A 13,127-nucleotide genomic window follows, 5' to 3' on the forward strand; every position below is an offset into this window, starting at 1 on the left:
AATATAATGTTGCGTAGAAAATTAAAAAAAAAATGTTAACAAAAGTTTTAAAAGCCACATTAGAAGGTGATTTGTCATACTAAATAATATGTGTATATAGCCGCGTTTCGTGCTTTTTTAAGGAACACGTGCTTTTAAGCGAAGATTTGAGCAGTCATCCTTGGGAAAGTCGCCCATGACGCCAGTGTTTTCCGTTCCTGTACTGTACATGGATGAATGTCGATGCGGGATTTTTTTCCCGTTTACCGTTTCTTGTTTTTTATCTTCCAACTACAAAAAAAAAATATTTTTATCTTTTTTTTTTTTTTGCGGGGAAACAAAAGGTGACATAAACAGCAACAAAACGCTACAAATCCTGAAAGACCTTGATAACGAAAGTAGAGCATTGCGGCAAACGGAAGTCGGAACCCGGGAAAAGAATTCCGAGCGAAGCTCGTGTCGCTGATTCGGCCGGAATCTCGCTGCGATTGAATTGAATTCAGACTGATTGCAGGGACGTGGCAAGTGGGGATGGGGTTGGAGACGAGTTTCGCGCATGCGTAGGTGCACCAACTTCTAGGCTGGTCCATGATTTGATTAGAAAAGAAGCCAAAAAAAAAAAAAAAAGACGTAGCTCTATTTGCAGACACGTTGTTTATGAACTTCCATAAGCAGAACTGGGGGAGAGCGACTTTAATAGGATGGGAGAGGCGCATGTTCTCGAATAGCCTAAAGCCGCCATCGCAGCGCTCATATACCGGACAAAATACACGACGTCCGCTGCAGGCATGACGAGAAAATTACTTGCGGACACGCCTGAAACACGTCGGAAGTATGTTCGCATCATTCATGTGCACGCTTCAACAAGTCTGCGCCGTTCATATCTAATTACGGAGTCTAGAAAAAAACATTGTAGTATTTTTCTTTTTGTTTTAAAGAAAGTGTAACTTCTTGGGGGGATGGGTTCAATTTATATATTTTTTTTTCTTTTCAGCGAACGCGCGCCGTCGGTCACAGAAAGGCTTCTCGGTTCAGCTGGGGGTGAGCACGCGTTCCTTGTTTTCAACACGAACAACACCGAACGGAGTGGTTAAAGCGGGGATTCCTGATTATTTCGCTCGAAATAAGGGCCGGCCCCACAAGCGGAGAAGAGGTCGTCTCAGGGAAACGTGCAGGCTCCTTCAGAAATACCGGCACGGGCGTATATACAACTCTAAACACACACACGCACACGTGCACAGGCGCACACATACACACGCACACACATATACATATTGTCACGGGTGTGAAGCTGGGAAGAAAAGAAGAGAAAGAAGAGAAGAGAGGAAGAAGAGGATCGCGAGAAACGACGGGCAGGTGCGGGAGTTCTGACCCGTCGCTTGTTGAAACCGGCAACGCTCCGGCTACTGAAGCTTCACAGAAATCGGCCCCGCTCCGGTTCCTGAGACCACGGCCACGCTCCGGCTTCTGAAGCCTCACCGAAACCGGCCCCGCTCCGGTTCCTGAGGCCACGACGAGCCCCGCCACGCTCCTGAAGCCCCGCCACGTCAGGCGTGAGTCCAGCTTTTGTGCGGACTTGACCACGGGGACTCCGGTCTGCTTTGAACTTTTCCTTTTCTTTCTTTACTGTTTGAAAACTATCTCCTGATTTCCTTTCATTATTTTAATACTTATGCACATTCTTTTGTCTCACCTGGTCTTGTCTCAATCATTTCGCGGGTCGGACCGGGCGAACGTGACAATGGACCTTTTCCGAGAAGCGTTCTGCGCACGCGCGAGCGCCCGATGCCAAGCGGCATCAGTCGGAACGAAAAATCGAGGAAATTAGGAAGGAGGCTGTATATCAGGTAGTAGAACACGTAACTGCAGCATATATATAATTGTGTTACACAAAAAAAAAGAACGTCGACGGAAAGGAAAACACGACGTTCGGGTGGACGCCACGGATGCCCCCGTTGGGCAGGCGCCGCTGCTCAGAGAGCGAAGAAAGTGGTAGCGTAGTTCCCATTATCGATTGGTAGCGGAGGTAGGTCACCTCCTCGATTTTTAGTTCGTGCAGCCACCGCCTGGTGCCGTCGGTATGTGGAAGAGGTCCATTGTGGCGAGCCTGCAGGATCCTATTTACCATCAGTTTAATTGAATCACTTCGTCCGGGACACACACGAATTGCTAGAGTCAAAAAGACTAGCATGGAGAATGCGAAATTAATGGCGGTGGGAAAGGAGTTGGGTTATCAGGGAGATGAGTTGAAGAAATGGATGGAGGACGAAAAAGCTAGACTACGAGAAGAAAGAGCGTGGGCGCGACAGGAACGCGAGGAGGAATGTGTCCGGTTGGACAAAAAACGCGAAGTTCTGCAACTTCGGTTGGCAGTACAAAGCGCAGGGGCGCCGCGTCAGGATGCAATCCAAGGTATAGGTGAGGGAGAGGCTACAAACTTGGCCGCGACAACCGGCGAGGCGCGACACTTTAGCCCTCATAACTTAATTCCTCAGTTCGAAGAAGGAAGGGGTGAATTAGATGCATATTTGCTACGCTTTGAACGTACTGCAACGGGAATGGGTTGGCCTCAGCAGAAATGGGCGACGACTCTGAGTTTGTGCCTCACTGGTGAAGCATTGACGGTAGTGGGTCGGTTGTCGCCAGAAGACGCACTGGATTCTGCGAGAGTGAAACTGGCTCTGCTTCAAAGGTTTCGCTACACTAAAGAATGCTATAGAGAACGGTTTAGGGATGCAAAGCCCGAAGAGGGAGAAACGAGGAGACAGTTTCCCGCCCGTCTTGCTGGGTATTTTGACAGGTGCGTTGAGATGGCCAATATTCAACACACGTTTGAAGCCCTCCGTGACAAGGTCTTGGTCGAGGAGTTCCTGCTCACTTGCTCCACCAAGTTGACTATTTTTCTCCGAGAGAGAGAATGCCAAAGCTTGCAAGAAGTTGCGTCAAAGGCGGACCTTTTCCTAGAGGCTCAGGCCCAGCCTACTACGAGTAAGTCGAAAATCGACGAGACGAGTAAGCAGTCTAGTGTGGCGGCAGCAGATAAGTCTAAAACAGGAGGGGGAGGAAAGCTTTGCGTTGCTTTTTATGCAACAAAATTGGGCACAAGGCGGAAAACTGCCATGGACGTCCGCCGGCCTCCAAAGGAATTACTTGCTGGCAATGCGGGAAAACTGGACACCGTGCAATAGTTGCAGGTCCAAGCCTAACGACAATCATCAGGCGTCATGTCTTTGGACGAAGTCAAGAAACGGAGAGGTGACCGAGCCCGAAGATGGCTTTGTTACCCTCAAGAATGGTGACAAGATTCCGGTTGTCAATTGGGCAGTAGGACATCCTCCCAAGTTTCTAGTGGAGAATCTGCCAGTTGTAGAGGGAGATATGGGTAGCCACAAAATAACTGTCCTCAGGAACACGGGCTGCAACACCGTCGTTGTTCGCCAGAGCTTGGTTCCGAAGGAAGCGTACACGGGAATATTGAGCCCGGTGTTTCTACTGGACAAAACAGTAAGGCACCTTCCCGAGGCCGAGATTATGGTTAGGACACCATACTACACGGGAAAGTTAACAGCGAAGTGTGTAAACGACCCTCTGTAAGATCTGGTGTTGGGAAATGTGCCGCTTGTACGAGATGCCAATGACCCCGATCCAAACAGGAGTTTGAATGTGAAAACGAGGGAAGCTCATATGTCGGCGACAGAGCCAGCCGATGAGCAGAAGACCGGGACGGAAGGCGTCCTGGCGAAAGAGACACATGTGGACTCTTTAGAACGCTCTGCTGACGAATCTTTACTCGCACGGGGCGGTAAAGAGTTCATAAGCACCGCGGGGGCTGTGCAGACCAAGAGGCCTACCTGTCGACCCCCGCCATCGGCTCCCGAACTGCGAGTACCTAAGGTACCACTGCCTCAAACAACTAAAGAGGAGCTCATCCAGGAGCAAAAGAATGACGAAACCCTGAAGAAATGCTTCCACGACGTTGGGAAAGTAACCAAGAAGCACAGGGGCAGAACGAAGGACGAATTTTTCATTAGGAATGAGCTGTTGTACAGGAGCTGTACATACAGTTCCGAAAGAAAAACCGACGAGTTGATTTTCCCGAAAAAGTTTCGTCGAACTGTCACCGGAATGGCACATGACGGAATAATGTCAGGCCACCAGGCCGTGAGCAACACAATAGCACTAGTATCTGAAGAGTTCTCTTGGCCGGGTGTCCAAAGCGACATTAAGAGGTACGTGCGGTCGTGTGACATTTTTGCCAACGGACGGTCTTCAAAGGGAAAGTAGGCAAGGCCCACTTAGGTACCATGCCGACGATTATAACTCCCTTTCAGAGGGTGGCCATTGACATCATTGGTCCGATTGCTCCCAGATCAGACACTGGGAACCGATACATCTTAACCATGGTGGATTTGGCTACTCGATACCCCGACGCGGTAGCCTTGAAAACCATCGGGACTCCGGTAGTAGCGGAAGCTTTAGTTGACATGTTTACGCGATACGGCGTACCGAGAGAGTCCCTTAGTGACCGTGGTAGCGCGCTTACTTCAGAGCTGATGAAGGAGGTGGGTCGCCTGCTGTCAGTGAGACGCCTTTTGACTACTTCCTATCCTCCCATGAGCAACGGGTTGGTAAAGAAATTAAATGGAACTTTAAAGTTGATGCTACGTAGAATCTGTCAGGAGAGGCCCAAGGATTGGGACCGGTACCTGCCAGCGCTGTTGTTCGCTTACCGAGAGGTACCCCAGTCCAGTTTGAGATTCTCTCCTTTTGAGTTGTTATAATGGAAAACGGTAAGGAGGGGCACTTAACTATACTGAGAGAAGCGTGGTCCAACGAGGCGTTGAACGAGAAAACAAAAACGTCGTACAGCTACGTCATGGAACTGAGAGACAAACTGGAGGAGACCTGCAAACTGGCACACCAATGCTTGCATGAAGCCAAGGTAAAATACAAGGCGTATTACGATCGGAAGAAAGTCAACCGAGAAATGAAGGTAGGGGATAAAGCACTAATCCTCCTTCCAAGCGACAATAACAAGTTGCTCATGCAATGGAAGGGTCCCTTCATCGTCACGGCACGAAGAAATGAAGTTGGCTATGAGCTGGAGATTGCCGGAACGAGAAAAGCCTGTCATGTAAATGCGCTCAAAAAATATGGAGAGGACCGAAATGGACCCGGCGGCACCGAGGGGCAGCGCGGCAACAGCAACTGACGATGACAACAAAAAGGACGAGGAAGACGCCATAGACGATGTCCCGACTCTGTCCCTGACAAGACAACAAAACGGGCAAGACGTACTGGTGCATACCGCCCTGAGTACAGAGGAGAAGAAACAAGTTGCGACTTTGATTGGAGAATTCGAAGAAATCTTCTCTGATCTACCCGGAAAAACAAACTTGATTGAGTGCGATCTGAAGCTGGCAACTCAGGCACCAGTGCATGTTAAACAGTACCCTCTGCCGATAAAGGTACACGAAACAGTGGAAAAGGAAATAACAGAGATGTTGCGGCTGGGAATGATTCAGAGATCAGCATCACCATTCAACGCGCCTATAATATTAGTGAAGAAGTCAGATGGGTCCAGCAGATTCTGCATTGACTTTAGGTGGCTAAATGACGTGTTGGTAGCCGATGCCGAGCCCATTCCGTGGGTAGATGTCATGTTTGCTAAAGTGGGATGTAAACCTTTCTTCAAAAAGTTAGACTTAGCCAAAGGATATTGGCAGATCCCCATGACAGAAACATCGAAGCATAAAACAGCGTTCTCAGCTTTGAGCGGTCTGTATCATTTCAGATTCATGCCGTTCGGCTTAAAGACAGCCTCCGCGACTTTCCCGAAGCTGATGCGGATCTTACTAAGAGGCATACCGAATGCACACCACTATATCGATGATGTTCTGGTGGCAACGGACTCGTGGGAGGAGCACATAGATGCACTAAAGGCTATATTCGGAAGGCTGCGCGATGCAAGGATCACAGTCAAGCCAAAAAAATGTGAAATTGGATTTCACGAAATCAGCTTTCTCGGCCAAAGATTAGGATCAGGCCAAGTAGCCCTAAGACAGGAGATCCTGACGAAGATCCAAAAGGCGCGAAGGCCGACAACAAAACGACAGGTCAGTCCCTTCCTGGGTTTGACTGGATCATACTGGGAATTCATTCCTAACTACGCAGAGGTGGCGGCTCCTCTGACAGTGTTGACCCAAAAGGGAACTCGCAACGAGGTGCAGTGGGACGACAAGCGGGAAAGGGCATTCAAGCGCCTGAAGGAGGAATTGTGTAAACCTCCCATCCTCATGGCTCTCGACCTAGACAAGGAATTTGTGCTACGTACAGACGCCTCAAGCGTCAGTTTGGGAGCAGTCCTTCTACAGGAAAAAGATAGCGTACTGCACCCTGTCGCGTACGCAAGCAGATGGTTAAGCAAAGCGGAAGAGAACTATGCCACGATTGAAAGGGAATGCCTGGCACTAGTTTGGGCCGTTGAAAAGTTTGAACTATATTTGTATGGCAAGCATTTCCGAGTGCAAACTGACCACCAGCCGTTGGAATTCTTAAATAAGGCTAAACATACAAACAGTCGAGTCATGCGATGGAGTATGAAGATGCAAGACTACAGTTTTCATGTCCAATATATTAAGGGGAAGGATAATGTAGGTGCAGACCACTTAAGTCGGATGTAAATAAGGAATTTAGAGTTAGAATGCCCTCGTGCCTATTTGTTTTCTTGCTTGATAGCGCATGGGGTAATACGGGGATCGAGTTACTGGTTTCGAAGTGTATGTATGTATGTATGTATTTCTGGCGGCAATTGCCCTTTTTAACGAGCGTCTATAAAATAGACATGCCATTAAAAAAAGAAGATAAAGAGAAAGATACTGAAAAGGAACTAGAAAGTCTGAGAAATGGTTCGTAGGCACTCTGAAGTATCACGAGTGGACTTTCCACCATGCCTCGAGCCTCCTCTTTGAGCACATCACATGTTTGTTCTCCTCCTTAAAACCGAGGGCCTGCTCAATGCGGGTGCCGACGTCTGTCACAGGTACGATTGCCGGACACTCAAGGAGCAAATGTTGGATAGTTTCTTCTACCTCACCACATGCACTGCACACGGTTTCGGTCACGTTCACATCGTACCCATGCCTGTAGATGCGGGTGCGTAAGGCACCACCGCGGGCCTCGGCAAGGAGTCGGCTGCCCAGTGTGTTTCCACACCAGCGGACGGCTGCGATGTTGGTCTTGAAAGTCGCGTATAGGTGCATGCTGGAATGTTCTTCTATGTCGGCTCTCCACCGATTCGTCTCAGCGTCGTTAATCTGTCCTCTCACCTTCGCAACCCAATCTTTCTTTGTAGAGGGCTCGTCGCTCATCGAGAAGGCGCCGTACTTTGTCCCAAGTCGATTGGTACGCCGTACTTTGTCCCAAGTCGATTGGTACGTTTCGAAGTGCAGACACGGTTCTTTTTTTTTTTTTTTGAGGGGGGAAAAGGACGCAATTTAGTGTGAATCGAGTTTTATTTCGAAGTTCTTCACGCATAATTTTTTTTTCGTACTTTGTGCGTGAGCGTGAAATGAAGGAACTATGTTGCATCGGGGGCGGTCAAGAGTGTGGACTGGTGCTGCGCGTGCGAGTGCTACGAGAACGGATGCGGTCTTTGCCAAGGCTCGAGATCGCCCAGGCCAAGATTAGAGAGTTTTAGTAGACCGTTTTCGGTTTCCCGCTCCGCTCTATGGAAAGCGGAGTCGCCATCGCGCATGCGCGACCCGCTCTGGGATTTAAGCGTGGAGCGTCAGCTCCGCTATCGTCGCCATTTTGAGAAGTACGTTCCACTCTCGGTAAAGGTTCACTAGATGGTGCTTTTCTGGAAAGGTGGGTGCTCGCTATTTGAAATCATGCTTGGGAGCGCGCTTGACCCTTATGAACCTCGCTGCACTAAGAAGCTGCGCAGACTTTGTTTGAAAAGGCGTCCCCCAGAAAACGTTTCACGGTAGTCAAGAACCTCTGGCTGCTTCGAGAAATCGCTGGCCGCAATCCTTTTACGGCCCCTGAACGGTGGGAACAGGTGCTGCCTTGTCTAAGCCAGCGGGCTCGATTTTTCTATGCGAGATGACGACGACGACGTTGAGAGGATGACACACCGGGCGACGGCGGTGTCTCAATCTGAGCCCTGGGCCTCGGTTCCTCGGAGGCGGCAGCTTCTACTTCGGCTGGACTACCTCCTTGGAGCATGATTCTTTGACTCCAGTGGACCCCAGTGAGCAATAGCGCCATTATGTTCCTGGTGCTCCTTCATGCACTGATCGAACGGCGTGCAAGATCTTCATAGCTCGCTGCTCACCCGCCCAACCCGCCCAACCCGCCTCCACGAAGTCTAGACTTCTGCGAATCGGACTGCCACCCTCCCCAATACCAACAACCCATGTCGTCGTCATCTTGCACGTATATACTCATCACATTACCATGTTCTCTAGACGCGGCACCGCGGGCCTCGGTGGTACGGGCTGCTGCTTTCCGCGGTGCCGCAGCTCTCCAGAGCCAAAAATTAAAGGTTAAAGACCAAAGACTAAAGCAGTCGGCAAACGGACAGATATTTTGTTTGGTTACTTCAGGCAGCAAGACAGTGAAAATTAGCGAAAGCGAGTGCTCCATTTATGTCTCTACTTTTTTTTTCCCAATGAAATGAGTCTTTTCTGCTTCGTATGCTTCGGTTTGTGATATGGTGCCTTGGTGTTTATGTACACTGCGCGACACTGTTAGCGGGAGCATTCAATATCCTGTTTCATTTTTCACCTTAAATTCGAGGGGCTGACATTTGCCTATTGGTGTGGAATAAAGCGCTCGTTTGGGGCACCAATCTGAGCGACAAATTTTCAGCTTTTTCAATAGCTGTCAAAGAAATAAACTGCAATAAAAGCGATTTTTTTCGTGTTCGTATTAACAGTGGAGCGCAGTGTATGTATCTGCCTTGGGGGGTGACATGAAACCATTTTGCTTCACTATACACTTCTTTTTATTTCTTTTGTGTGTTTATGAAAGTGCGTTTTTCAGCTTAAGCTCCTGCCCAGTTTCTGCCTCACTTGTGCTACGGTCTTTTCTTGCAATAGAAGGCCACGCAACATAGTCTACTCTTGCAATGCTGAATTCAACAGTAACACTGTAATTTGGTTAGATGCAATATTCACACGCACATCTGAGAAGTAAAATGGGAGTCGTTAGTAAACGTTTTTTATTAAAATATTTCTAGATGCCTTTCAGCCGAGTTGGACAGGTATTTCGCTCAGTACAAAAGCTTGAACATGATTTACTGTGATAATTTTATGCATTCTAATATTAAACAAACAAAAAAAATGCCCATGGTCTTTGTAGGTTTTGTCCAGCCGTCAAATTATGCCGTCTGCGCACATCACTGCCTGGTGCTTCACGACGAGCACCCTCTTGTGGTCCTCTTCTAATTTTTTTGATGGACGGCATATGGGCACGCTGTGCGGTCAACAAAACCCTTGTCCTTGACGTTTCCTTGTCCTTGACGGCCTAATAAAACAGACAAAGAAAACACTCTTACAACACGGCAGTATTTAAACACCATACCAAAACATGTGATATGGGACTTGTTACTCCTCTAAGATAAAGCGTATTTCCATTGTAGGGTTGTAAAAAACTGGGTATCGTAAATTAATATATATATATATTGTAGTATTTTGATTTGCACGAGATGGTGCTACTTGACATCTCCTTTTTAAAGTAGCCATCTCGTGCATCCATGTAAAACAATAAAAAAGGACAGCACGCGACGGCATGAGCCGCGCGTGATCTGCGGCCTCATCGGCCAGTGTTCGCCCCGCTCCTGAATCCGTTGGTTGTCTTTTCTTCTCGCTCCGGCGACCGTCCAGGTCCGCTCGGGGCATGTAGTTTCCCGGCTACGTCGAACGTAAGTCACCGGCGCTTGCGTCCAATGTAGTCAGGCTTTAGAGCACCGCCGCGTCGGCGCAGAATATAACATTTTGGCGACGAGGATGGGATATTTGTTTTAATATGTAGCATTTCCTCTTTTGTAACCCGGGATTCGGGAGGGGGCTTCACTCCGCGTCGCGGGTCAGTGGTTGAGGAAACCGGCGCGTAACTGTATTCATGAAATGTGTTCCTTTTTGTTCCGGGTGAACGGTAGTCATATTTTGCGGAAAGGCCGCGTTTGATGAGTTTCGGGGGGAGGCATTAGGCCTAGGTTTTCAGTACGTTCCATTTTCATCGTGAGATGACTTCGTCATCTTCGTCTTCGAGCGGCCCAACGGCGTTCCCGCCGCCGGCTGTCTTTTTGGCAGTGCCCGGTCCGCCGATAGTAGCTTGGCCGGCATGGAAGCGTGCTTTTCTGACTTTTCTTGACGCGTCGGCGTTGCATCTCGTAGAACCGTTCCGAAAAAAAGCCATCCTGTTTTCGCTGTTGGGCACTGAGGGCCAGCGCATCGTGGATGCATTTCAGCTGTACGAGACGGTTGCGGTGGAGGGGACTGACGAGTTCCAGGTTTTTCTGGAGGCAGTCGAGAAGCATTTTGAGTTTTCGGGTAGTATCGCGCTTGAACGCCAGAAGCTGCGCGGTTTGTTCCAACGTCCTGGCCAGTCGGTAACTGAGTTTCTTGCCGTGTTGCGCCATCAGGCTTCGTTTTGTGCTCTGGGGAACGCGCTCGATGAAAGACTTTGCGAGGTTTTCTTGGAAGGCCTGGAGTCCAGACGCGTTCAGGATCGCGTTCTGCAGGAGTGCGAGGGCAGCGAGCTGCCAACGCTGTCGCGGGCTATCCAGATCGCTCGCCAGTACGAGCAGAGAGCGAAGACGGCCGCAAGTTTTCGGCGGCGAGAGTCGCAAGTCCCGGTCGCGGCAGAAGTCCAGATCGAGAAACGTCAAACGGCAGCAACACAAGATGGCGGCCAAGCGTCGTCTTCTTTCATCGAGCATGGGCAAGATGGCTGCAGCGGCTACCCTCCCTGGCCTCAACCTGGCTACCCCCCGTCGCAGCTTGGACCCAGGATGCCTTGGGCTCCGGTGGCCTCCGGTCACGTGCCCCGTTTTCCGGCGAGGGTGTTCCAGCCTCAGCGTGGGCGTGAGCCCGCTCCGCCTCGGACGGGTGGGATCGGAGCAGACGACGCCTGCTACTTCTGTGGACGCCGCCGTCATGATCGAGCGGTTTGCCCGGCGTCTCAAGCGACATGCTTCTTATGTGGAAAGTGGGGACACTTTGCAGTGGCGTGTCGGAGTCGTCGCCCGCCGGCGGCTGCCTTCACCTACGATCGGCGACAGGCATCGTTCCCGGTTCAAGGCCGTGGTACTCGGCGGACCTTCGCCGACAGACAGTTCAGAGGGGACCGGCCCGGCCGGGTGAACGTGGTCGGCCAGTCGCTGTCTCCTGAGGAGCTGCCAAGCGTTAGGCTGACGGAGGAACCTGTGGTCGTCGGGACGGCCGAGCGACGAGAAGGCGGCAGCATGCGTCGTGACGCCTTCATGGCCGAGATCACGGTAAATGGGACCCCTCTTCGTCTTCTTGTTGATACCGGTTCATGTGTGTCGATCCTAAATGAACGCATGTTTAACGAAGTTAACAAGCAGCGGAGGATAAAGTTACATCCGCCGTCGACGCCTCTCGTCCACTATTTGCAAGAGACCATTCCGGTACTTGGATGTTTTGTGGGACAAGTAAATTTTAAGAACCGCTGGACAACGTTGGAGTTTTACGTAACCAAGACTGGACGTTCGTTACTCGGCATCGACGCGGTCCGTGAGTTGCAACTGGTGTTGAATGGCGCTAAACATGAGTGTTTGTATGCGAATGCAGCTCACGGAGGAGGAGCATCACAGCGGGATGTGAGGCCCATGCCCAACCCGCAGCGACGACCGTTCACCGCGTCGTCCTGTCAAGCATCGCAAGTCCCTGGTTCTCGACCAGCGGCAAGTTCCAGACCTTCATTTGCGGAGAACCCGTCTCCTGCTTCATCGGTCTCTGAAGAGACCACACCTAAAGTCTTCGGGAACGAGTACGCCACCTATGCCTCCACTTGAGGATTCAGTGGAAGAACTCACGACCGAGTTCCACACACCACCCCCGTCTCCCTGGCAGACGCGCCACACACCACCCACGATCTCCGAGCCATCTACAGCTCCTCTACCGCCAGCGAGGCAAGGTCGGCCAATACGCCAAAGAAGACTTCCGCTGAAGTTCAAAGACTATATTCTTGCACTTGGCGATGATAGTTTTCAGTCAGATTCGGAGTACAGTGACTAAGACTTTTGTAGTTATGTTTTCGTAAAAGGTCATTTTTGGTATAAACTTTAGGTAGATATAGAACGTTAAAAGCATATCACTGTTATAGCAAAACCTTGGCCAAGGTAAAAATGTCCATGACAAACACAATATTCTAAACAATAACCAAACTAACAAACTAACAGTCAACACTACAATGTGTCATGGACATTAAAATAGGTATGGTTGGATGTTTCATTTTCTTCCCAGGAGGAGGAGAGATGAGAGTGCTCTAAGTTGAAATATGACTCTTGGAATGAAATTTTGATCGTCACGTGACTAGTATGATGCAACCTGAACTTTCAGTGAAAACCCGTTTTGTTCGGATGACTTGTTTAGGATTTTGTTGAATTTTCCGTGTCGTGCACACAAAGAACGTTTATGAGCAATCTTTTGCGAATTTCATATTTTTTGTTTTTGTTTTTTTGTTTCAACGAACAATTTTAAAACCAATATTTCCAGTGAAATAACGCAATTTTCGGGTGGTGAAGTGTTTTGATTTTCGTTATTTTTTTTTTCACATAACGAATGTATAACGTAAGTCTTCCTCCCACAAATTTCTTATTTTTTTTTTTAAGGGAGGGAGAATGTAGTATTTTGATTTGCACGAGATGGTGCTACTTGACATCTCCTTTTTAAAGTAGCCATCTCGTGCATCCATGTAAAACAATAAAAAAGGACAGCACGCGACGGCATGAGCCGCGCGTGATCTGCGGCCTCATCGGCCAGTGTTCGCCCCGCTCCTGAATCCGTTGGTTGTCTTTTCTTCTCGCTCCGGCGACCGTCCAGGTCCGCTCGGGGCATGTAGTTTCCCGGCTACGTCGAACGTAAGTCACCGGCGCTTGCGTCCAATGTAGTCAG

The 13,127-nt window shown here is 49.5% G+C and overlaps 1 protein-coding gene across 1 annotated transcript; it reads left to right on the forward strand.

The window, feature by feature from the left end:
• The first annotated feature begins 9,947 nt into the window (after positions 1–9,947).
• Positions 9,948–11,944, forward strand: LOC115326423. Its single transcript, XM_040212601.3, has 2 exons — positions 9,948–11,485; positions 11,802–11,944. The coding sequence occupies exons 1-2, from the start codon at positions 10,232–10,234 to the stop codon at positions 11,832–11,834; spliced, it is 1,287 nt and encodes a 428-aa protein (XP_040068535.2). The 5' UTR covers positions 9,948–10,231; the 3' UTR covers positions 11,835–11,944.
• The last annotated feature ends 1,183 nt before the right edge of the window (positions 11,945–13,127 follow it).

This window comes from Ixodes scapularis, unplaced genomic scaffold, assembly GCF_016920785.2.
Source record: "Ixodes scapularis isolate PalLabHiFi unplaced genomic scaffold, ASM1692078v2 ptg001599l_1___fragment_1__unscaffolded, whole genome shotgun sequence".
NCBI classification, from domain to species: Eukaryota; Metazoa; Arthropoda; class Arachnida; order Ixodida; family Ixodidae; genus Ixodes; species Ixodes scapularis.

Bases quoted from the DNA above. Each gene is read 5' to 3' on its own strand.
- LOC115326423 (XM_040212601.3), top strand. From the start codon at position 10,232: ATGACTTCGTCATCTTCGTCTTCGAGCGGCCCAACGGCGTTCCCGCCG. The intron at 11,486-11,801 runs GTAAATGGGACC...ATGCGAATGCAG, and splicing joins CCTTCATGGCCGAGATCACG to CTCACGGAGGAGGAGCATCA.